We start from the raw sequence: 26,371 nt of genomic DNA on the forward strand, positions 1-26,371 counted from the left end.
TGGAAAAGGTTAGAAAGTGGAAAAGGGAGTTATTTATCATGAGTTTTTGATGGAGACAAGTGAAAAATCAATGGATATGGAGGGACACTTTGGGTGTGAGTACAAGTGTCCATGGCAGCTGCCCAATTATAGTGCCAAAGACTTGGCAATAGTGAAACTGCATTACTAGACCCAAAAACAAATTGCAAACGATGAAGTGTAACTTATTTCGTAAGTTGCTCACAGTTGGGTCCATAGCTCAGTGGTAGAGCATTTGACTGCAGATCAAGAGGTCACCGGTTCGAACCCGGTTGGGCCCTTTTAAAAAAAAAAAAAATATATTTTCTTCAGTATCAGGTTGTTTTGGAGAAATTATATCTGGCTCCAATATTATAGAAATAGCCTATAAAAATAAATTAAACAACAGAACTAATAAGCTTAAAAATAAAACAAAATAACTTTCTTAAGTTCTGGTGTTTTACCAAGAATAATAAGAAGAAACGTCCTCCAGTAGGTGATTTAACCGATGGGGCTAAATTTGAGCGTTAATCTATTACAATCCTACATTTTATTCGGGATTATTATGCTTATTCCACCAACGGAACATCCAATGCTATGTTATAATCTCGCTGAAAAAATTGACTGGATCAAGGAAAACTGGCGTATTTGGGCTAAATTAAAAATAACTTTTCTTTCTCTTATCATGATTGTATCTAACCCACTGAAAAAGTTTACTTATTGTGTTTGATTAAGAAAAAAGTTTATAAGCTAACTTGGACTATAGAAACTACTTAAATTTGTTCAAATTTAACTTTGCTTGCACAGTTTTATTTGCCAAGTATTTTAGCAGCACAAGGTATTGGGTTAATCTTTACAAAACGATGTAGATATAGATTTATGGCTGTTACAATTTACTTTCTACTTTGCTTTTTTTCTCTCATAAGATTCTTGTACAATAGAAAAAAAAACGTTATTCAGGACAACTGTTGATATACTGGATAACTGAACAGCAACTTAATCTTAAAATATCAGAACAAACAAGTCTTTTATATTTTAACTTTTTCAATAATAGTCACAAAGGTGTTAACTACTCATTATTCGTCACGTAGAAGATTAAAAAATTCTGTGGCAGGTCATTATGTTACAACTGTTATGGTTTCATCAAACTGCTAAAGAATAAACAAATTAAAATTATTTTTTTACTAATAATAAAATAGGATAAGCCAGTTAGCCTATCAACAAAAGTTGTCTAGTGTTTTTGGGACAGTTCTTAATGCATAGTTGTATGTACATTGCATTTGCCTTTGGCATTACCTTTTTAATATTTTTTTTAGAAAATTTATCTTCTCTGTTTGACCTGCATAAATGGAAATCTTTCTTGTAGTTTCTGTATTGGATCTGTCAAAAGAAAATGACCAGATGCATGTACATATATAAAGGTTCACAAAGATTGCTTCGCATTATAGATTTGTGCCTCCCAAAGACCTGTAACCATCTTAATGATTTTTATTTTTTTAATTGTTGATAACATTATTTATTGGACAATTATTGGTGATGGAAAATTTAAGCAAACCTAAACATAGTTCTTAAAGGAAAACATTCAGTAAAGTAGAATCAATCACAAGAAAACTGAACGTGAAGCAGCTGTGTTGCTTCTTAAGTTAGAAATGAAAGCAATAAACATAATTGCATCTGGCTTATTCACATGATCTCTGTCTTATTACTTTTTCATTTCACACTCTACTTTATTGTTCCATTTTTCTTTACAAGTGAGGGTATCTGCTAACTTTTTTTTTTTTTTTTGTTTTAATGATGGTAGTCTGGCCAACTTACATGCACCTCGACTGTTAGCACCTGCTATTTCCCATAACTCTATCCACTAAGGCTTAAGGGAAATAGTAAGTCACCTAGCGTTTTTAGAGATTATAACTTTGGTCTCCAGTGATTTTCACATACTCCATTGACCGCTAGGCTACATACTTGGATGCCGTGTATCGATTAATTCGAGCATGTTAAAGTATGGGCAGGATAACTAATCCCCACCGAAATGAACTTAAGCATATCCACAAGCCTGGAGAAACTTCACCAAAGCAAAGAAAAGTACCATATACTCAACTAAAAAGTCATGTTGTTATTGCATAACAAATCAAACAGTCCATTTCATAAAAGCAATAATTATTACATTAAGCTAAAAAGATCACAGAAGAAAACTTCTCACAACACAGCTTTGGCAACATCAATGACTATGCTACAAAGGGCAGAAATCTCAAACATGAAACAACCTTAAGAACTGAACTGAACAAAAGGACCTTCCCCTTGTATAAATTCAACAGTTTATACTGATACCACCCATGCTGAAAGAACCAAGAAGCTTTTGATCAACATCAACACGCAGACAAACAAATAAGCTTAAACAGACATATGAAAATAACTGAAGCTTGGATTAAACCAAAATTGTAACACATAACAATATAGTCTTAACTTATTTATCAGATAACTACACATTCTATAAGCAGCATGGCTAATATTTGAGGGTATATCTTCCTCCTCTTCTGTTACACCATGCTGCCTAGCTTTCAACCTCTACAACGTATGGTAACCAGAAATACCATGACGAAGAGTTGTAAGCGATAAAAATGCACCTGATAATGCAGACTAATTATATTGGGATCTTCCAGCTATATCTTTTTTTTTGATTAGCCACGGGTGTCCGAGTCTCTTTGAGCCCCGACTAATCCCGTGGGTGCACAGGCCCTCGGCAAGGAGTTTCCCGCAAGTGCACCACGGTTAATTCAGGGTTTCCCCAGTCCGATGGCCCTCAGAAATTGTTTGCACCCAGTGGGTTTCGAACTTGAGACCTTGAAAGGGAGCACCCCAAGGCTCAAGTCAATTGCCATCAGGCCAACCCCTGACTATATACGTTTGACCAATCTCCTGGCTAGTACCAAATTGGAATATCTTGCTTCGGCGTGGTATCACATCCAATGCCAGGCAGATTTCCGGTGTAATTGGGGGACTGTAAGTTGAACGGAGGCCCAAACATGAAATGAAAATTGTCACTTGAATTTAGGGCCTTACATTGATCAACAAGATTGCCTTGTGGCAGCATAGAATGACTTGCAGAAACATTAATGTCTTTGAAGATATTCCCCTCCATCATCCCTTGGCCGTGTAGGTAATTGTCCTGGTCAACCCGAGATTGTTGATGAGGCTGACCTTTGGTCAGTGCAACATTCGCCGTATTTTGGCTTTTGTTTCCTTGTACATTACTATCATAGAGTGACATCAGGTCATCAATCATCCTTTGCCCATCTTCAGGAACTCCTACTCCAAATAGATCAAAGGGAGGTGGACTTGGATTAACAGGCATGGCAGCTGACTTTGACTGGACATATTGTTGAGGAAAGACAACTGGCTTGACTTCATTGACATGAAAGTTTGAAACTCCAAAATGAGAAGTATTTCTAAAAGGGCAAGCTAATTGATGATTGTCCCTGGCAGATCTGTCCTGAAAACCATGGCGAAGTTCACTGTAAGGACATTGAAGACACTCACATGTATAGATCTTTTGATCCATCGTAACAATCTGTTCATTGGATTGCTTCCTCTTCCTGGTGAAATCTAAGCTGGTGATCATTTCATCCTTGATTGGATGAGACTGTTGTTGTGAAGGCAGCCTCTCATTGAATCTCTCAACACCGACATTCAACAAACCGAGATGGTGTGGTTTTTGCTCTTGAACATCAAAGTTAGACTCTTCTTGAGCACCTTCAACATCGTACTCACTGCTGTCATTCAACATGAAATTTCCACTACTACCAGCTGAGGACAAAGGTGGACATCGATCAGGGTATAGTTCTCGAGCCAAAGCTTCCTCCTGATCGATGATAGCAAGCCAAGTCACACTTTCTTTGGCTGTCATCTTATCCTGCAAGCACTTCGACTGTCTTACAAGTTTGCGGATTTTAGCAATATCAGGGAATATGTGCTTGATCACCGCTGTGAGGACACCAACCTTCCACGCCTTCTTCAGATCGTGAGGCTTTTTATAAGGCGGAGGACCTTGGTCCTTCTGCAAACCCAATTGAGGCCACCAATCCTCCTGGCCCGTAGGCCACCACGGGGGTGAAACGCCTTTCTCCAATGGAAATCTTCTCTGAGGAGGATCACAGTGCTGCATCAAAGCTGATAATAATGAACCCAGGGTCGTATCTTGCAGCTCCTGCAAGGTGTGAGGGGTCGGACCAACGGGATTCAATACCTCATTCTTGCCCGGGAAAGCATGATCAGCTTGGTATTTGGCTATGGCCGCTGGGCCATTGCGATCAAACCTCACTTTATCCTTCCACCACTCCCTAAGATTATCAGATGCCCCACCGACCGGCTTGCCTTTCTCCGGAATGATACCATAAACAAAACCCTGAGCTTTACATACCTCCATCATTTTCAACATGTACTTCAAGATCCCATCCTGTGCCCTCGACATCTTCTTCCTCCTCGCCTGCTCCTGCGACTGGCGGCGTTTCGCAGAATCAGTATCTTCCTTCCCCTGATGACTCATTTCTTTCAGCCTTTTCAGCTTCATCTTGTCCCTCCACACTCTCTTCTCAAGCTCATCCACATCAATATCCTCGTCACTATAATCATCATCCATCGCCGGCTCCGGCTCAGCGCGTGGGGCAGCCACTTCCACTTCCTTTAGCGGAGCAGGAAAGAAATCAAGATCCCCACAGAACCCCATTTCCTCAAACATCATCATCTTGACAAGAACAACACTCCTCCAAAAAGTAAACCAGGTAACAAATTTCAAGAAATCTGAACAGAATTAGCAGCTAAAACCCAAAACTTCACAGATTATCCTGTCCTCTCTTGAATATTCATCTATCGAAATCAACTAAGTTACGTGATATTTGATCCTGCAAATACATTTACAAGGAATATAAGAAAGTCTCTTTGACAAGTTCCAGAAATGAATAACACAAAAAAATTATTGACATGGGAAGAAAAAGGGTGGCCTTTTGAACTGAGGTCTGATCAAAGTAAGCATAGATTTTTGCACATGTGAGAGAAAGCCAAGAAAAATTGACATGTTTTCATTTTTCCAGATCTAAAACATCAATATTCATGTAACAGAAATCTGAAAAATACAAAAAATAAAATAAAAAATGAAAGGAAGTTAGGCTGTTTGGTATAAAAATCTTGTTAAACTTACCCAACTGTTTGGTGGTAAATAGCTGAATACAGCATGCTGCTAATGTTCACATATTAGATTGATCAGTTGATTATAACAATTAAAAGAACGTATATACAACGAATAAAGAATCAGGAACACAGAAAAAATCCAATCTTGAAGAAAAAGCACATATCTTTATAACAGAACTCCACTGAAGATCACTAATTAACAAAAGCAAATAGTAGTATTTGTAAAGGTGGCAGATAAGGGAAATATTACTATGTTCTGTTAGGAAGAAGAGTACCTGAAATTATGATTTCTTTTTGTTCTTTCAAAAGTCTATTCAACTCTTTCTCTACTTGGAGAATAATTTGATCATTTAGAGTGTAGATGTAAGCAGGGGAGAAAGACAAGTAAGAAATAGAGAGGAAGAGAGGACAGTTATACAACTTTAATAGTGAATGTGAATATATTTACTCCCTCCAAGGAACTAAAATATTAACTCCCCTCCATTTTAATTTAGACATTATTATTATTACTATTATTATTTTGAAATGTTTTAAATTTTTGACACTTTTATTTTTAGTACCGTCATAACAATATCGTGAGCCCCGAATCTTTTGTTGCAAATGATTGTTATACACATGTAAGAACATTCACATTTAAATAATATTTCGTTATTATGGGCAAAAATAGATGCAGAAAATTTAATTTTTTATTTTTAATTGTCAAATTCTAAGCTAATCACACTTTGTATAACGAATGGAAATCTTTTAATGATGAAAATATATATTCAACTAATATTTTTTATATAAAAGGTGTATTAAAATATCAAAATATTTGGTCAAAATTTCTAGAATTATTATTGATAATCTTAAAGATTCTATTTCTATAAAGCTGATTAATCATTATATTACCAAAAAAAAAAGATAGTTGTTATAAAGGGGTAATTTTACAAAGAGTGTAAGGTTATAAAGATAGTAGTTATTGTTATAGGTAAAAAGTTGTTTTAGAGAGGTAAAATATAACATAAAAAATCGATTTCGAAGAAAACATGAGTACTGTTATAACAATGTATTGTTATATGAGGATGTCGTTATAGAAAAGTCTAACCGTATACGATTTTGTTTATACATTGTGTCTCTGGGTATAAATAGCACAAAAATCCAACAAAGCGGTGTCTTATGATATATACGAAGTAAAATATTTCGACAAAGCGATGTCCTATAATATGTACAAAGTAAAAAACTTCGACGAAATGGTGTCCTGTAATATGGCTTCCCCTGAGGTGGCTCAGCCCCTGAATATAGAGTTACACTATGATTCTAAAACATGTAAAAATTAATTAATCAATTAGAAATGCAAGACAAAAGGTTTAAAATTCATTAAGATTTTATAAATATTATTATTTAATTAAAACTAAACTTTATCACTTTGAGCAAGTTAATATGATTTGTGATAAAATATTTTGTGTGAATACAGAAATTCAGGCTTTTGAGCTTTGAGGGTGCATTCCCCTTGATGCATGAATAAGTACGAAAATAGGGAGTAATTTTATGTGTGTGAACCAGTGAGTAATTATGATAAATTTGGTGGAAGTTGCTTTCAGGAACCAAGAGGTCATGATGGCGGACCTTTCTTTTCAAGTGAGAATGCAATGAATTGAAGTTGTGGCCATTGGTAAACGGATGTGTTACTTTGTTGTTATCTTATTTTCTTGACGAATTTAAGGTAATTTACCTTTGGTTGTCTATCTTTTGAGTTCTCTTGGTATATTTGGTCCATGTGGATAATACTGTAGTTACATTTGACCAATCATGGGATCAACCTAAATTATAAGTATTGATTAGACGAATACACCCTCATTTTTCTTTGTTTTTAACCTAATTTATACCTACATACACGTGCAACTTCATGATTTTTCAAATGCAAAAATTTCTACTACTCCCTCCGTTTCATATTAGTCGTCAAGGATACATGAAATACTTGTCATATTACAGTACCTAGATGATATTAAATAGTTTAATCCCATTTTATCCTTAATGTTAAATATTCTTGAAAATAACTCATATTAATAAGAGTGCAATTTATTGAATAGATATAAGGGTAAAGTAGTAAGTATACACTTTTTATTTATGATTCTTTAAAGGCATGCAAATGGAAAATGTGACAACTAATATAGGACATATAGAGTAACAACTGTATACGGTGAAAACCGGATATGAGCCAGAACGGTGATAAGGTAAGTTGGTGATGGAAAAGGAGCGAGAACATACCGGATGCTGTTCAGTCCTACCCGGAGAAGGCATCTGTACCGGAGCTAAACGAGTCTGTCTTCTCCGTCATCGAAACGGCCAAGTCTGCTGATCCGAGCGTCTGTGGCCGTTGCCCCGAATAGCCGTTTGACCGAATAGCTGTTTGACCGGGTGACCGTTGGACCGGGTGGCCGTTGGTCCGCGTAACCGTCGCCTGCGGGCCCCGCACCAGTGGCGTGCTGTCATAGTCAACTACCTACCATGCGTGTGTCAGACGGCGCCGTCAGTCTAATCCCACCAAATCCGTGCAGGGCTGTCATTGTCATGATTATTTTATTAGTCTTCATTTGTGTGAGATCCAGGGGGTGGCACTATAAATAGGGCATGTCCTCCTTCCTTATGGGGGTTGGTTCCTACATTTCTCCAAAAACACTTGTAATAGAATAGCCCATATATACAATCTTTCCTTCAATTTCTGATCCGGCCACGACCGTTTTGTTCACGTTTTTAGCATATTTAATCCATCAAGCCTTCTACGCTGTTCATAAGCATTTGTGTTCGTAAACAAACCGCCATCACTAGCCATTTCATTAAAGAACTCTTGCGTATATATTTTCTCTATCTCATATATATATTAAGACCCAAGCACATATCCTATACCCGCTTACAAATTCAATTGATTATCCGATTTCGGGGTAAACAATTTGGCGCCCACCGTGGGGCTAAGATAATAGTGGCTTTCGATCTTGACTTATATCACATTCATCAAAATCGAAAACACCCCTGCCCGTATCTACGAAAACGGACTAAATGGCCGACGCTGAGCAATCCGGTCATGTCAACAATACCGAAATTGTGGCGGAAAACGCAGGCAGCGGATTACGGAGATTGCCAAACCCCGCTGACCCGAACCCCGTCGATTCAAGGGAGGGACTCGACCGGCAAAACACCGTGGATCAAGAGAATGCCGCCCTGCCGGCCACCGATCCTCTAAATACTCACAATTCCGCTACATTGTCTCGGACCCAGGGCCGAGGAAACCCGGATGCGCCAAATGACGGTGTGAGCTTATGTTTAATTTTTGAAATGTTGCAGGAACAAAGAGCGGCGATTGCCGAGCAAGCGATAGCGATTGCCCGGTTACAGAGCGGGAAAGGTGAACCGGGGCCGGAAAAGGCAAAGGATACTGCTGAGATCGGAAGAAATGAGACACGAATGGTTGAGAGCGACGGTTCCGGAGCCGGCTCATCTACCGAGGTTCTAAAGATGATCGAAACTTTGGCAAAACGGGTAGATTCGACCGAAAAGAGGGTCGAGACATACAATTCTCGGGTAGACCAAATACCGGGGGCCCCACCTTTATTGAAGGGGCCGAATTCGAAAAGGTACATTCAGAGACCTTTTCCGCCAAGTGCGGCCCCAAAACTGATCCCGAAGAGATTCAAAATGCCCGATGTACAGAAGTATGACGGCACAACGGACCCGCACGAGCATGTGACCTCATATACCTGTGCCATAAAGGTCAATGACATGGAGGTAGATGAGATCGAGTCGGTGTTGCTGAAAAAATTTGGCGAAACTCTGTCGAAGGGGGCGCTGACGTGGTATGACCACCTACCCGAGCATTCGATCACTTCCTTCGAAATGCTCGCCGATGCCTTCGTAAAGGCACATGCCGGTGCCATAAAGGTGCAGGCCCGTAAGACCGATATCTTCCGAATAACCCAAAGGGACAACGAGCTACTGCGGGAGTTCGTTAACCGGTTTCAAAGGGAACGAATGGAACTCCCCCCAGTACCTGAAGAATGGGCCGCGCAAGTATTCACAAAGGGGCTCAACATGCTAAGTTCAGCTGCTTCGGCCAAATTGAAGGAAAATTTGTTGGAATATGAGGCCGTCACATGGGCCGACGTCCACAATCGGTACGAGTCAAAGATTCGGGTGGAAGACGATCAGCTCAAATTCTCTCCGGTCAAGTTAAAAGTGAATGGAAGCTTCGAGAAACCGAGGAAGGGTTATGAAGGGAAATCCGAATGATCTAAAGAAAGGTTTCGGCCATACTCACACTCAGAGAGATCAAATTTCGGGTCGGAGAAGCCAAGGGAAGGCCCGAGCCACTTCTCAGGTCGAGGTAGCAGGCAGGTCGAGCGCCCGTCAAACAGCTGGGGGCTCTCGTTCAGGAGCGACGCCGGAAGTTCTGGCAGCAATAAGGTCCCACCAAATATCTCGGAGTACAACTTCAACGTCAGTACATCGGATCTTATCTCGGCCATCGGTCGCGTCCCGGATGTGCGGTGGCCGAAACCACTAAGGACAGATCCGGGACAACGGGATCCGAATACGGTGTGTGAATATCACGGAACCCACGGTCACAAAACCGAGGATTGCCGCCAGTTGAGAGAGGAGGTAGCCCGGTTATTGAAAAACGGCCACCTCAGAGATCTATTGAGCGAGCGAGCCAAAAACCATTACAAGGAAAGGGGAGCTCAACGGAGGGTCGAACCGGTTGAACATCAGCATACAATCAACATGATAGTAGGGGTATTGACATCCCTCGGGGTCCGGTAATGAAGCGGACAAAGATTTCCATTGTTCGGGAAAAACGCACCCGGGATCATTTACCCGGGGGTTCTATCTCCTTCGACGACGAGGACGCAGAGGGCGTCATTTAACCGCACAATGATGCGTTGGTAATTTCTATACTTATCTTTAAAACTAAGGTTAAACGTATCTTGATTGACCCAGGTAGCTCAGCCAACATCATTCGGTGGAGAGTGGTCGAACAGCTGGGGCTGCTTGATCAGATCGTACCAGCAACCCGGGTACTCAGCGGGTTCAACATGGCAAGCGAAACCACAAAAGGGGAGATCTCATTGCCCGTGAACGTTGAAGGCTCCATTCAACAAACTTTGTTCTACGTGATCGAAGGGGACATGAAGTACAATGCATTATTGGGCAGACCTTGGATACATAGCATGAGGGCAGTGCCTTCAACGCTGCATCAGTTGCTAAAATTCCCCACCCTAGAGGGGGTGAAAACCATCCACGGTGAGCAACCCGCAGCAAAGGAAATGTTCGTTGTGGAGGAATCAACGCCCCGGTCCAGGGAGCCGGCTCACGAAGAAAGGGGTGTAACCGGAGGGGAAGCCCCCCAATAGCAATCAAAGAATACCGGGTCAGATCCGGTATATGAAGAGGATGACTTCGGGGTACCTAGATCTTTTGTCATGCCGGATGACTCGGACGCGACTAAATCGACCGTGGAGGAACTGGAGCAGATCATCCTGTTCGAGTTCTTGCCAGACAGAAAGGTATACCTGGGCACGGGGCTCACCCCGGAGCTCAGGCGCAAATTAATTGAGTTTCTTCAAGCTAACGCCGATTGCTTTGCGTGGTCGCATATAGATATGACAGGTATATCACCAGAGATAGCATCACATAAACTCAACTTGGACAGGAGGTTTCCCCCGGTGAAGCAAAAAAGGAGGCCCATGGCGGAGCCAAAACACGCCTTCGTCAAAGACGAGGTAACAAAGCTTTTAAATATAGGTTCCATCCGGGAGGTAAAATATCCGGATTGGCTCGCTAACGTGGTGGTGGTGCCCAAAAAAGGTAACAAATTTCGAATGTGTGTCGATTATAAAGACTTAAACAAGGCATGCCCGAAGGACTCATTTCCGTTACCTCACATCGATAGAATGATCGATGCGACGGCCGGACATGAAATGTTAAGTTTTCTCGACGCTTACTCCGGGTATAACCAGATCCGGATACACCCGGAGGATCAAGAGAAAACGTCCTTCATTTCCCGATATGGGACTTACTGCTATAATGTCATGCCTTTCGGATTAAAAAATGCCGGTGCTACTTACCAACGCCTAGTTAATGAAATGTTCGAAGAACAAATAGGGAAAACGATGGAAGTTTATGTTGACGATATGGTTGTCAAGTCCCTGGAAACAGAGGACCATTTAAAGCATTTGCAGGAAACCTTCGATGTGCTCCGCAGATATGGCATGAAGCTCAACCCGGAGAAGTGTGCCTTCGGGGTAAGGTCCGGTAAATTTCTGGGCTTCATGGTGTCAAACCGGGGAATTGAAATCAATCCGGACAAGATCAAAGCCATCGAGGACATCGAAGTTGTGAACAACATAAAAGGGGTGCAAAGGCTCACCGGAAGAATAGCGGCATTAAGTCGCTTCATATCAAGGTCCTCCGACAAAAGTCACCGTTTCTTCTCCTTGCTCAGGAAGAAGAACGACTTCGTTTGGACACCGGAGTGTCAAGAAGCTCTACGTGAGTTGAAAAGGTACCTGACCAGCCCTCCGTTGCTGCACACGCCGAAGGCCGACGAACCGCTTTTCCTCTACCTAGCTGTCTCCAAAGTAGCGGTGAGTGGCGTTTTTGGTCCGGGAAGAATCATGTACGCAATTCCCTGTCTATTATGTAAGTAGAACTTTGGGGGATGCGGAAACCCGGTACCCTCATCTGGAAAAACTGGCATTAGCATTGGTGAGCGCTTCCAGAAAACTCAAACCTTATTTTCAATGCCACCCTATATGTGTAGTGACCACTTACCCTTTGAAAAACGTCATGCACAAACCGGAGTTGTCCGGTAGGTTAACAAAATGGGTTGTAGAAATCAGCGGTTACGACATCGAATATAAACCACGAACGGCCATCAAATCCCAAATCTTGGCCGATTTCGTGGCAGACTTTGCCCCAGCTATGGTCCCCGAATTCGAAAAAGAACTTTTGCTGACCTCGGGAAAAAACACGGGCATCTGGACCCTGCACACGGACGGAGCCTCGAACCTTAAAGGTTCCGGGCTGGGAATCGTCCTTAGAAGTCCAGCCGGGGATGTCATTCGACAGTCCATTAGAACTGCTAAATTGACTAACAATGAAGCCGAGTATGAGGCTATGATTGCAGGTTTGGAGTTGACTCGAAGTATGGGAGCCGAAGTCATCGAAGCTCAATGCGACTCGCTCCTGGTTGCAAACCAGGTGAACGGCGTTTTCGAGGTCAAGGATGAGCGGATGCAGAGGTACCTCGAGAAGACCCAAGTGGTACTTCACCGATTCAAAGAATGGACCGTGCAGCACATACCGAGGGAACAAAACAGCGAGGCCGATGCCTTGGCAAATTTAGGATCCTCGGTCTACGGGGAGGAAATCAACCCCTGGACAACGGTGCACCTGTCAAACACGGCCATAGAAAACGGACACGCCGAGATAAACACAATGGGCCTAACTTGGGATTGGCGCAACAAGTACATTGACTATTTGTGTGATGGTAAGCTCCCAAACGACCCAAAAGAATCACGGTCGTTAAGGACAAAGGCAGCCCGATTTTGCTTAGTAGACGGTCAATTGTATCGACGATCTTTTCTCGGACCCCTGGCTAAATGTTTGGGCCCCGGTGAAACGGAATATGTTATGAGAGAGGTGCACGAAGGAACCTGTGGCAACCACTTCGGTGCCGAAGCTCTGGTCCGAAAAATCATCCGGGCCGGTTATTATTGGAACCGGATGGACGAGGACTCTAAGAATTTCGTCCGAAAGTGTAACGGATGCCAGAAACATGCCCCGATGATTCACCAGCCCGGGGAGCTACTGCACTCGGTGGTCTCGCCCTGGCCTTTCATGAAGTGGGGAATGGACATTGTGGGCCCGTTACCACGGGCACCGGGTAAGGCCCGTTTTATTTTATTTATGACTGACTATTTTTCTAAGTGGGTTGAAGCACAGGCCTTTAAAAAAATCAGGGAAAAGGAAGTCATCAACTTCATATGGGACCATATCATCTGCCGATTCGGCATCCCTGCCGAGATAACTTGTGATAATGGCCCTTAGTTCGTAGGCAGAAAGGTCAACTTTTTCCTCGAAGGCTTGACGATCAAGAAAATCGTATCAACCCCGTATCACCCATGTGCGAACGGGCAGGCAGAGTCCACGAACAAAACAATAATCCAAAATCTGAGGAAGAGACTTGAAACATCAAAGCACCATTGGAGAGACGTGTTGCCGGAAGTGATGTGGGCTTACAGAACCACATCCAAATCGAGAACCGGGGAAACTCCGTTCTCGTTGGTTTACGGGGCCGAAGCCCTTATCCCCGTAGAAGTCGGTGAACCGACCCTCCGTTTCAGGTATACCATCGGGGAGTCAAACGAGGAAGCCATGACCGCGAAACTCGATCTCACAGATGAACTACGCGAAAGCGCGTCTGTCCGCATAGCTGCCCAAAAACAGAGAATGGAAAGATACTACAACGAAGAGCGAACTTTCGACATTTTCAAGTCGGGGACTTGGTGCTTCGAAAAGTTACCTTGCACACCAAGAGCCCCAACGAAGGAAAGCTGGGTCCGAACTGGGAGGGCCCGTACAAGGTAACCGGTATAACGGGCAAAGGATCGTACCAATTGGAATCAACGGACGGGCAGCGTCTGCGCAACAACTGGAACGTGGCCCATCTAAAGAGATACTACTGCTAAGGTATGGCCCGTACTCTCTCATTGACTTTTCTCTTTTGCAGAGGGTCGAGAACGGGAGAAAAATAGAATTTAGGTCTGAAAACACGTGTTGCACTCTTTTCCTTGGTACGGTTTTGTCCCAAAAAGGGTTTTCCGACAAGGTTTTTAATGAGGCAACAAGTACAACGTGTTACTGCACAAACAAGAAGAACATAACAGCACTCACCCGACCTATAAAGCTCGGATCAGTGCTGGGGGAATACTATGCCCATACCGAAGATGACACCGATCAAAGTAGACGGGGAGACTCAACATTTGCTACGGCAAAACAAAGGCCCGGCCACCGGCCTTAGCCTTCAATGTAAGGACCAAACGATCATAATGAATCGTGTCCCATCCGATATTTGCTACGGCAAAACAAAGGCCCGGCCACCGGCCGTAGCCTTCAATGTAAGGACCAAACGATCATAACGAATCGTGTCCTACCCGATATTTGCTACAGCGAAACAAAGGACCGGTCACCGGCCATAGATTTTGATGTAAGGACCAAACGATCATAGTGAATCGTGTCCCATTTTTACACTTGCTACGGCAAAAGAAGAAAGAGTCAAAACTCTCATATGAACAAGCGTTTTGCAAAATCAAAATTGTCAAAATTTACTAAAGTTAGCAGCTTTTACTAAGGCCGAAACTCGGCAAAGGCAACTGGCCAAAATTTGACAAACTCCCCAAAGGGGGGCTGCCACATCAAAAACTTTGCTAGCCAAGGCTGAAAAGACATCGGTTCTAAAATACAGCCGAAGAGAAATATCGGCTCTAATAAGACGCTCCTCGAACATTCGGAGACGACGGAACTACCGAAACATCGGCCAAGACCCAAACGGGACCGATGAATCAATGACTACGAGTCACCTCTTCCCAAAACGGACCAGCAATAAACATCAAAAATAAGGGCAAACAGTCAAAACGAGGAGGCAGAAAGATGCACTTTTCATTTATACAAACGAATGATTCTTTACATCAAAAGAAGAACAAAGCGCTATGAAAACAAAAATACCAAAGTACTGGCCCTATGCTACCCGGCATGACTAGAAGAGGATGAATGCTCGGACTCGGTCCGCTCGGAGTCGTCTGACTCGAACCCGAGGGCAAGGTTAGCCTCCTTCTCCATTCCTTTGGCTTCAAGTATCAGGGCCGGAAGATCTTCCAGGCCGTGCTCAGCTTGCTCGAGAGTAAGACGCCGAGACTTCCATTTCTCATATTCAGCGACAATAGCGGTATGAACCTCAGCCGCCTCCACACTTTTCCAAGCTTCCTCCAAATCGGCCTCAGCCTTGGCCAGTTTGGTTTCCAAATGAGCTCGGTTCCTCTCAAGATCATCCCTCGTAAGATTGGCCGCATCCAGCTCGGCCTTAAGGGTATCATTATCGTTAATCGCCTCCTCAAATTCAGTTCTAAGGCCATCGCATATCCGAGCCCGCTCCTCGGCTTTCTCTTCGAGTACCCTGCTGCGCTCGTTGAACAAAGAAGCCTCGGACTCAAGCTGCCGGTTCCTCTCGGTCAAGCCCGTAGCATCAGCCTTCACCAAGTCAAGTTCTCCCCGAAGTTGGGAAACCGTGGTCTCGAGTTCATCTAACCGCAAAGAAAATTGGGTTTTATCCCGGCAAAGTCCAATCTTCTCGGCCTCGAGGCTCCGATTGTAATCAGTCATGGCGGCCAGATCACTCTTCAATCGACGGGTTTCGTCCTTAACCGCATCAAGCTCGGGGCGAAGGTTGGCCAGCATGACCGCCCGGTTTAATTCTTTTTCCTTCTCCCGAAGAAGGTGCTGGTATTTCTCTGTCTCTCGGCCCTGAGCATCGAGTTGGCCCCGCAGATCATCTATCTCATGTCGGGCACGGATGAAGGCCTCATTGACCAGCACCACACTCTGCAGATGAAACAAACCAAAAGACTTAGGCAAGGAAAGGATGACATTCTCAAAATGAAATGTATAAGGGGGGCTAATAATCTTACCCGGTTGGCCACGTGCATGCCCTCGTTAATAAGGCATTCCTAAGTAACCCCGGTCATTTTGCGTCTGTCCGAATCTGATACAAGGGAACGCAAATAGCTCGCTACGCCCACCGGACGTGATAGGAAGCTGCAGTCCTCGGAGACGGTGACTATTGCTGATCGGGTTCTCCTTGGCTCCACGCTCGGGGCTGGGAAAATGTTCACCAAGATATCCCTGGCACCAGAATCGGAGGCCCGATATGCCGGCCTCGTGGCTCGAGGGATAGGAAGGTGACCGAATCCCGCTACTTCACAGGACGCGGGGGGAGTTCTCGAGAACATATCGTCAAAGTCATCCACCCGCGTAGCCGGGGTAGATGAACTTGGAGCAGCCTCGACAAATTCGACAAAGGCCGAGGGCTCCACAGTTGTAGCGGGCACGTGCTCGGGAGACGGACGCGCGCCTGTGGGGGCTTCGATCTCCGGTACTGGTTCGGTCCTTTTTTCGGTTTCAAGAGCAACCGCGTCCCCGGACCTCTTTCTTTGAAGGGGAGCATCTTCCGAAGAAGTTTCACCTGAAATTTCGACAAAGTCAATCGACCGAAGAGGAGCTGGTGAAAGTATTTCTTCCGCACCTGGATGGGGAGCAGGAACCAAGAGGCCTTCGCCAATGGAAGGAAGGGGCGGAACGGAGATCGCCTCTTCCAGTATTGAAGCCACGGTGGGGACGGAGCCGACTCTTCGAACAATGATGTCGAGCTCTGCCTCTTCCCTCGAGGGGCGGGCAACGCTCCTTGCTTTCTTTCCTTTCGGTGTCTGCCCCTTTTCGGAGGGCCGCTTCGTTTTTGCGGCCTCGGAGAGGACGCGGGAAGAGCCTGCTGTGTCAAATTCGGGCGCCGATGCTGATGGGGCGGTCCCCGATTCCGACCTGGGGGCTACCGAGCCCTTAGGCAAACCTGAAAAGACGAGAGGTTAGCAGAAACCAGATGGCGAAACGAGTAAAAGAAGAATACGGTAGGATAAGAATAGAGGGTTACCGTGATTTTGGGCAATCCATCAGCCACGGGACAAGTGGGCCCATGTCCGGTCTTCATAGGGATGCTGGGCGAGAAGCACTGTGACCCAGTCGTTCAAATCCCGGATGACCGGAGGAACGTACCCATTGGCTAGCAAAAGTAATAATTTCAAGGAATAATCAAAATTTGACAAAGCAATGCCAAAACAATTATTCGGGGCTTGGAACTTACGCTTGTTATTTCATTTCTCCGGGAAAGGCATATGCTCGGCCGGAATTATGTCCTCGGTCTTCACCCGGACAAATCGCTCCAACCATCCCCGGTCCCTGTCTTCGTTCATTTTCGTAAAAAAAGGATTCCGGTTGCGCTTGGCCAGTTTCATTACGCCACCTCGGAACATCCTCGGGGAGTATAGGCGTATGAGGTGGGCTAGTGTGAACTCCTTCTCGGCATTGTTGGCCAATGACCGGAGACACGCTACGACCCTCCAAACATTTGGGCCAATCTGGGCCAGTGTAACGCCGTAGATGCGGCACATGTCGAGAATGACCGGATCCACCGGAGGGTTTAGTCTGAGAGTGAAGGGGTATGTGTAAACGTACAAAAACCCTTCACAGTGGTCGGTAACGGATTCATCAGGTCTGGGTGCGAAGACCCGAACAGGGCGAGTGTCCCACCCGCAATCGGCCAGGACTGTGTCAAGCTTCTCCTCGGTGATGGATGAGGGATACCGCCTCACGTCGTATCCCCTGTCTGAAACGGAGGAAGGCTTTTCGACCTCAAGGTCTTTGTTGAAATTAAACTTGGCCGGTATGATATCCGATGCCGTGGGGTCGAATTTAACCGGGGACGCAGGCTCGGCTCCCGAGGACGATATCAATGGGGCATCATGGGAAGTCGATTCGGACATCCTGAAAATGTGAAAGAAAGAAGGCCGAAAAGAGGGATTTACGAAGAACAAAGGAACTGGTGGTTCGATAGAAGGCAAAATTGAAACAGCAACGCTCGAACAAAGGATACTCGACAGCAGCAGTGATGAGGTTGACTCCTGTGCACACGTTATGAAGCAACAGATCAATAGGGAGACCTGATTTGAAGTTAGGTTGTGTGTTGAGCAAGAAGAAAGAAGAACACAGAATTGAAGTAGGGTTAAAGAGGAGGCAAAAACGTGAAAATGGCAAAATAAAGGGGTAGAAGGCCTTATATAGGCATGTTAGGGGAGGAACGGCTCCCGAGGACGGCCAATCAGATGGCGCCATGTGCCCTATCATTAATTTGAAGCGACTCGAAACGACGTGAAAAAGGCGGTTGACAGAAGCGGACCACCAGGGTTGAGACACGTGGCAGGTAAGGGGCATGCGTTACGCGCTCGTTCCCGCCAAAATACGAAGGTGAGGTCGGGATGAGAGAGCCACCGATTTAGGAACTTATCCACTCCCCGTTACTCCAATAGATCGGGGATCCGGGGAGTGGAGGGGCTATCTGTATACGGTGAAAACCGGATATGAGCCAGAACGGTGATAAGGTAAGTTGGTGATGGAAAAGGAGCGAGAACATACCGGATGCTGTTCAGTCCTACCCGGAGAAGGCATCTGTACCAGAGCTAAACGAGTCTGTCTTCTCCGTCATCGAAACGGCCAAGTCTGCTGATCCGAGCGTCTGTGGCCGTTGCCCCGAATAGCCGTTTGACCGGGTGGCCGTTGGTCCGCGTAACCGTCGCCTGCGGGCCCCGCACCAGTGGCGTGCTGTCATAGTCAACTACCTACCATGCGTGTGTCAGACGGCGCCGTCAGTCTAATCCCACCAAATCCGTGCAGGGCTGTCATTGTCATGATTATTTTGTTAGTCTTCATTTGTGTGAGATCCAGGGGGTGGCACTATAAATAGGGCATGTCCTCCTTCCTTATGGGGGTTGGTTCCTACATTTCTCCAAGAACACTTGTAATAGAATAGCCCATATATACAATCTTTCCTTCAGTTTATGATCCGGCCACGACCGTTTTGTTCACGTTTTTAGCATATTTAATCCATCAAGCCTTCTACGCTGTTCATAAGCATTTGTGTTCGTAAACAAACCGCCATCACTAGCCATTTCATTAAAGAACTCTTGCGTATATATTTTCTCTATCTCATATATATATTAAGACCCAAGCACATATCCTATACCCGCTTACAAATTCAATTGATTATCCGATTTCGGGGTAAACAACAACGTCTATGCATGCCTTAAGAAACCTTAATTGTAAGAGCTTTTGTATACCGTATTATTTATCTCTCCTTAATTTAAACGTTTCATTTAATTGGTATTCTATTAACTGAAATAGTAAAGATAGATTTGAGAAAAGTAATAAATGACCTCTTATTTTTCTAAAACATTAATTAAAAAAAAAATGCAAAACGACTAACATTTGAAAGTAGATCTTTCAAAAAAATAGAATTGTATGCCACCGTATCTTCTTTGTTAATAAGAAGGTAACTAAAGGAAAATATGCTATTTAATTGCACTAGTTATCGATACGATCACATGTATATAAAATACTAATTGAAAAAGACTTTAGCCTATATCATACATGAATGACAAAAAAAAGGTTCCCATATTTCCTAGAAGATAGATATTATTCTCTTCAGAAATCATCTATCGAATTTTTGCACACAAGAAAAATGAAATTTTACAAAGAAAGGAAAAGAGAGAGTCTATCCCAAAAGGAGAGAGAGAGTCCATCCCAAAAGGAGGTACATTATTACATTTAGAAAAATGAGAAGTTTCTAACATTAGAACTTATTTTATCTTTTCGAGACCCAACTCTTTAAGAAATTCTTTTAATGATCTTTTTTCTTTTTATCTTAAATTACAATAGATAACAAATTTATGTACATATCTAATCGATTTATTTTTAATTTGACCATAAATTCGAATAGAATTACATGGATGATTCAAGTCCAATCTCCCAGTGACTAGTGTAATGAATTGTATTATAATGTTGAACAAAAGAGGTGGAACAAAAAGGTAAAAGAGTAACAAAGGAAAAAGTTAGAAATGAAAAGGGGGTTATTATTATCAAGTGTTTGATAAGAGAAATGTTTGACAGAGACAAGTTTTAGTGGATGGACATGAGTGGAAGTGGCCTATAATTAGTAGTTCCATTGACACAGCAATAGTGAAAGTGCATATGATAGTCATGTTAATTGGCAAATCTCAATTTGCCGACAGGAAAATGAATAATGACATACTGTAAAATACTTCAATCAATTGCTTTCAATTGAAATAAATGAATCGTTTTACCTCTCACTAGGATTCGAATCCAAATGAGATTCATACCATCTAACAGGAAAAGGAAAAAAAAAACAACAAAAGAAACTCATAGGATTCTTAAGAAATTTTTCGATTCTTCTGAAAATAGTAATTACTGCTCAAATAAATTAATTGGCCGAACACAAACTACTTATCACAATTTTATTTTATTTTTGCAAAACATTTTTTAAAATAAGCTAAGTTAAAAGCTTTACCAACCAATCTATAAGTTAAGTAAACAACTTTATGACCCTTCGAATTTCGATATGTATAAAACACCCCCTTTGTGAAAAAGCCAGCCATCAAATCTAAAAATATCATTTCGGAATTGAATAAAAAGACGATTTGCCCTCATTTTGCAAGGTGCACCTAATCGGGCGCAAAGGGGGTAATATGATTCTGAAATAATTGATTCACCCCTCAGGATCGTTTGGTAGCTTGTTAGAGTTATACATGTATTAATAATATATGAATTAGTTATTATTTTATGGAGGTATTAGTTATGCAAGGTTTAGTTGTTCATATATTAACTATCCTACCTCTTGCCCTGCATAAAATAATACATAGATTCCCTCATAACTTATACATGTATTAGTTATGCGGGTTTCTAAATCGAAAACCAAACGCTGTACTAATTTTATACATGAATAATTCACCTCATAACTAGCTACCAAACACAATATTACTTATGCAGGATTTTAATACATGAATAACTTACTCCTAATAAGCTATCAAGCGACCTCTTAGTGAATTAATCGTGTTACTTAACACCAAGAAATATTGTCTTTTCTGAAAATGAGGTAGTAATAAAAATATAAAATCAGTTGAGTACAATGGGGAGCATCTAGACAAATATAGATTTTCTGGTCTTTAGAGAATCTAATAAGGACGTACAAGTTTATGAACAGGACTTATAAGCTGTTATTTTCACTTCCCAAAGATACATGCATCTAGAAAGAGTCCGGAACCAAAATACCCCCAAAAAAAATATTTTGAATCAAAATACCCAATAAAAAAAAAGTTACCAAAGTACCCATAGCGCAGTATTTTGCTGCGCTATAGCATTAACGGAGACGGAGCTGTTAAGTGCTATAACGCAGTATTTTACTGCGTTATATAAAAAAATTATTTTTTTTGGTACTTCTATAACGCAGTAAAATACTGCATTATAGAAGTACCAATTTTTTTTTTCTTTCTATAACGCAGTAAAATACTACGTTATAGAAGTACCAAATTTTTTTTTTCTATAACGCAGTAAAATACTGCGTTATATAAACAGTACAAAAAAAAAATTGGCCAACTTTATTTTTTGCAACACTTAGTGTTATTTTCCATACTTTGATCAATGATTAGTCGTGTGTCAAGACTCCGAAACGTTAATATTTTATATAGAACCTGATATTTTTTTCTGCGTACAATAAGTAGGCCCAATACATCAAGTATACGTAGACGTTCGGATCGTCATTTTAGGGGTTGAAAAGGTTCCCGAAGTAAGTTTTGTTTGAAAAACTTAATGTTTTTTCCATACTTTGACCAATGATTAGTCGTGTGTCAAGACTCCGAAACGTCAATATTTTATATAGAACCTGATATTTTTTTCTGCGTACAATAATGTAGGCCCAATACATCAAGGATACGTAGACGTTCGGATCGTCATTTTAGGGGTTGAAAAGGTGCCCGAAGTAAGTTTTGTTTGAAAAAACTTAGTGTTTTTTTCATACTTTGACCAATGATTAGTCGTGTATCAAGACTTCGAAACGTCAATATTTTATATAGAACCTGATATTTTTTTCTGCGTACAATAATGTAGGCTCAATACATTAAGGATACGTAGACGTTCGGATAGCCATTTTAGGGGTTGAAAAGGTACCCGAAGTAAGTTTTGTTTGAAAACTTTAGGGTGTTTTATTTTTTAAGATTTTGATTTAAACGTGTTATTTTTTAATCAAGACATAACTTTATTTTGAATATAAAGATAATTCTAAAAAATATAGGGACAAAAACTAGTTGTAAAGTCGTCAAACTTTAGATGGTCATAACTTTGCGTATTTTTTCGAGATCTATGCGGACAAACTGCCGCAAGGCGGTTTGGCCGAGTCGATTTTTAAAAAAACGCCTTTTATCCCATTCAATTTCGATTTTCCCCCAAATTGGCGTGAAATTTTCAGTTTTATTTACTTATAAGATGATGATACGCAATAAATTTCAACGTAAAAATCCCGGGGTAATGTAGCTGTGAATGTCAATTTCACTTCTACGGTTTCAATTTTTGAAAATAAACCTGACTAATTTTCTTGACATATAAAGTTGACTAAAATAACCTTACAGTCAAACACTAAGTTTTATCAAACAAAACTTACTTCGGGCACTTTTTCAACCCCTAAAATGACGATCCGAACGTCTACGTATCCTTGATGTATTGGGCCTACATTATTGTACGCAGAAAAAAATATCAGGTTCTATATAAAATATTGACGTTTCGGAGTCTTGACACACGACTAATCATTGGTCAAAGTATGAAAAAAACACTAAGTTTTTTCAAACAAAACTTACTTCGGGCACCTTTTCAACCCCTAAAATGACGATCCGAATGTTTACGTATCCTTGATGTATTGAGCCTACATTATTGTACGCAGAAAAAAATATCAGGTTCTATATAAAATATTGACGTTTCGGAATCTTGACACACGACTAATTATTGGTCAAAGTATGGAAAATAACACTAAGTGTTGCAAAAAATAAAGTTGGCCAATTTGTTTTTTTTTGTACTGTTTATATAACGCAGTATTTTACTGCGTTATAGAAAAAAAAATTGGTACTTCTATAACGCAGTATTTTACTGCGTTATAGAAGTACCAAAAAAAATAATTTTTTTCTATAACGCAGTAAAATACTGCTATAGCACTTAACGGCTCCGTCTCCGTTAGTGCTATAGCGCAGTAAAATACTGCGCTAGGGGTACTTTTGGTAACTTCTTTTTTTGTTGGAGTATTTTGGTTCAAAATATTTTTTTTTTGGGACATTTTGGTTTCGGACTCCATCTAGAAACAGAGTTCAATAATATAATTTTAATGTTCCAGCTTCCATTTTAGTTATCCAATAGCATAGCATAATAGCATATGTATGTAAAATTGCACTTTGAATTTGTACATTTTCAACAAACTTGAGCTTGAAGAACTAAAATTTCAGCTATGTGAACAAGCATAACATTTCCTACATAGCTTATGGCAGTGGAAGAGACAATATATACTGATTCAAACGTCCAAACCACCGGTTTTGTTTTTTTAGTGCTCCGTATTTAATATTTGAACTTCACCAACACGAATACATTTTGAGTTTAAGTTTTGTGTACTTTCAGTCTACAAAATTATTTACATCATCAGGTAAACTAAAGAATAATTATGGTAACCTTTAGTGTAAATGCCATTAAAAAAGAGACGCTAATTATCGGAGAATCGAACTAAGCTTTTGTTGAGCGAAAAGAGTAAGAGCCCGTTTGGATTGGCTTACAGCTTAAAGCTGTTTGCAGCTTATAAGCTGAAAAAAATAAGTTGGGGTAGTCCAACTTATTTTTTTTGGCTTATAAGCTGTTTTCAGCTTATAAGCTGCTTTAGATAAACTAAGTCAAATGAGTCCAATTATTTTTTTGAGCTTATTTTAAGCATAAAATGACTTTAAGCTGGCCAGCCAAACACTCAAAAAAGCTGAAAACAACTTATAAGCCAACTTATAAGCCAATCCAAACGGGCTCTAACTCTAGAACTAAAAGCAGCATCTCCACGGCTCCACCCACGAATATTAAGCTCACTTTCTAACCTTCTTTATCACTTATAAAAAGTTGAATCTTTCAAGAATTTTTAACATTATATTATATTCTTGATTTACACCAAAATCCCCTTAAAGATGCCAAATGCTTCTCTCTTTTTTTCCTCCCATTTTTTATACTTAAATTGATAAAATAGAAAAAGATGGACCTTTTTGGCATTTGTTTAACATATAAAGGAAGGTAAATACCACGCACAATGTTTACACAAATTATATAAATTTACTATAATTAAGTGTAGGGTGAGAATACATGTTAATTAACCATGGCTAAGTACTAAAAGTCTATGTACAAAGTTATAAATATATGCATTACATCTATCGGCACAAAGTGTGACTAAAATTTTTTCAATAATTAATTTTACGGAGTAAGATATTGGACGGATAGGAGACTTTTAGTTAAAATAGTTGGATTTAGTATTTTCAATCTTTTGGCTTAAAATTAAATGCCGTAGTATTAAAAAGTGGCCAAAGATATCACTTTTCCACTTGAGCGACCCTTTTCGTAAAATATCAAAAGATAAAATAGCTTTTTTGATTTATAAAAATTGTTCAACTATTTCTAGTACTTCAATAACCCTTGAAAGCAAATGAACTCCATGGTCAAATTATTTTTGAGTATGATGTTAGCCTGAATAAATTTCATACTTCGTTAAAAAAGTATGAAATTTATACATTTGATTTTTGGCCTATTCCTTCTTCAACTAACACCTGTAATCCCATGATGTCAGTATAAACTTTGCAGAAGCTTCACGTAAGCCACCATTATAACAAGCTAATAGTACTGAAAAATATACTTTGGCCGCTAGTCAAGCGTAAATGTGCTTTTTGCCCACCTAAAGCTTTTCCAATGAAATTGTGCCACCTTTCACCAATGTCAGCATATGCCACATGCCAAAAGAACAATATTAGGTTAAAATGAATATCAAATAAAGAGAATCTGCTACCTCCCACACGCAGTGGCGGAGCCAAGATTTATGCCAAGGGGTTCAAAAATATAAAGAAGTCATAAATGAAGAAGCTAAAGGGGTTCAACGTCTACTATATATACATAAAAAATAATTTTCACCTTATATATATAGTGTAATTTTTCGCCAAAGGGGGTCCGCCACTGCCCACAAGCATAAATATTTGACAATTTTATCCACTAAAATTCAAACAAATAAAAAAAATTACTTTAATATTTTGTTATTCATTGAAATTTGCAACCAAGCCTAATAGCTCTCAATCCATCTTGTTGATCATCAGGCCAGGCCACTAGGTGCGATACTTCACGTGATTTTTAAGGATGTTTTGCAAGTAAATTAGTTCTAGCTTGCAATGGACAAACTTAAAATTAAATAACTTCATAGACGTTGGAATTTAAACGTGATTCATGAATTCATACATGTATTGCTTGTTGACAATCAAGAGGAATTGAGGGAATAAGTGTACAAACTAAAATTTCCGGGGCAAAAATGTCTCGATTCTTATACTAGAGGGGGTTTACAATATACTTTTAACTATTTTCTCTGATTCACAGTAGTACGTAGTTAAGAAATATTAAATTACATTGTGACCCAGCAAAAGAACAAAAACTTCATTCAGTCCCACTGTCCCACCTGGGGAAAAGAAAAAATTGTAGGGATGGTGGGCCTCCATTTTGCAGGAAATTTGCAGATTTGTCCACAAAGACACCCAGATCTTATTCCTGTTCTGCTTTACTACTCTCTTTTCCCTCCTTACGGTTTTCGTAATACAATTTCAAAATATTCCCTACTTTTAAATGCGAATCTGATTATTACATTGGGAGCAGTTTGATCGCCCGGTTAGAGTTTAAAAAGTATTAAAAATGCAGATATTAGTTATGTATGATTTAATTACGTAGGAATTAGTTATGTAGAGTTTAGTTATATAAGATTTAGTTATGTATAGTTACATAGGAGTTTGATTTATTTGGGAGCGAAATGACAACCGAACTTAATATTTCAGTACGCTGAATTCTATACAAAGCATCTAAACAGCTACTATTAAACATGATGTTAATACTAGTTTTAATATACGGATAACTCCCTTGCAAACTATCAACCAAACGATCCCTTAGTATCTTGATTTTGAAAAAAAATAATTTTAATATTTAAAATTAATACCCCTCACACTCTAATTTTGATGGTATAATTTGACTTAAAATGAAATTTTATGAGATTTTAAAAATAAAATTACTATCTTAAGCATGTCATAATATTTGTGTGACTATAGAATTTAAATATAGGATCTTAAAACATGACATAATATCTTTTATTGCAATAAAAACCTTTTTATACTAATAAAATGAGAAATTTAAAATTACTATAATAATATTTAATATAAAAATAAATCATTTT

General features: G+C 40.8%; 1 protein-coding gene and 1 non-coding gene across 2 annotated transcripts; one reads left to right on the forward strand and one right to left on the reverse strand.

Moving 5' to 3' along the window:
• The first annotated feature begins 227 nt into the window (after nucleotides 1–227).
• Nucleotides 228–299, forward strand: TRNAC-GCA (transfer RNA cysteine (anticodon GCA)). Its single transcript has one exon. It is a non-coding gene; the product is annotated as a tRNA-Cys (tRNA).
• Nucleotides 300–2,401: 2,102 nt separating this feature from the next.
• On the reverse strand, nucleotides 2,402–5,615 carry LOC132603632 (ETHYLENE INSENSITIVE 3-like 1 protein). The gene is made up of 2 exons (XM_060316770.1): nucleotides 5,457–5,615; nucleotides 2,402–4,895 (listed from the first exon to the last, which is right to left on the reverse strand). Exon 2 carries the CDS (start codon nucleotides 4,736–4,738, stop codon nucleotides 2,918–2,920), a length of 1,821 nt encoding a protein of 606 aa, XP_060172753.1. The 5' UTR covers nucleotides 4,739–4,895; nucleotides 5,457–5,615; the 3' UTR covers nucleotides 2,402–2,917.
• Nucleotides 5,616–26,371: the final 20,756 nt, after the last annotated feature.

Source organism: Lycium barbarum, chromosome 1, assembly GCF_019175385.1.
Source record: "Lycium barbarum isolate Lr01 chromosome 1, ASM1917538v2, whole genome shotgun sequence".
NCBI classification, from domain to species: domain Eukaryota; kingdom Viridiplantae; phylum Streptophyta; class Magnoliopsida; order Solanales; family Solanaceae; genus Lycium; species Lycium barbarum.

Bases quoted from the DNA above. Each gene is read 5' to 3' on its own strand.
- LOC132603632 (XM_060316770.1), bottom strand. From the start codon at position 4,738: ATGATGATGTTTGAGGAAATGGGGTTCTGTGGGGATCTTGATTTCTTT.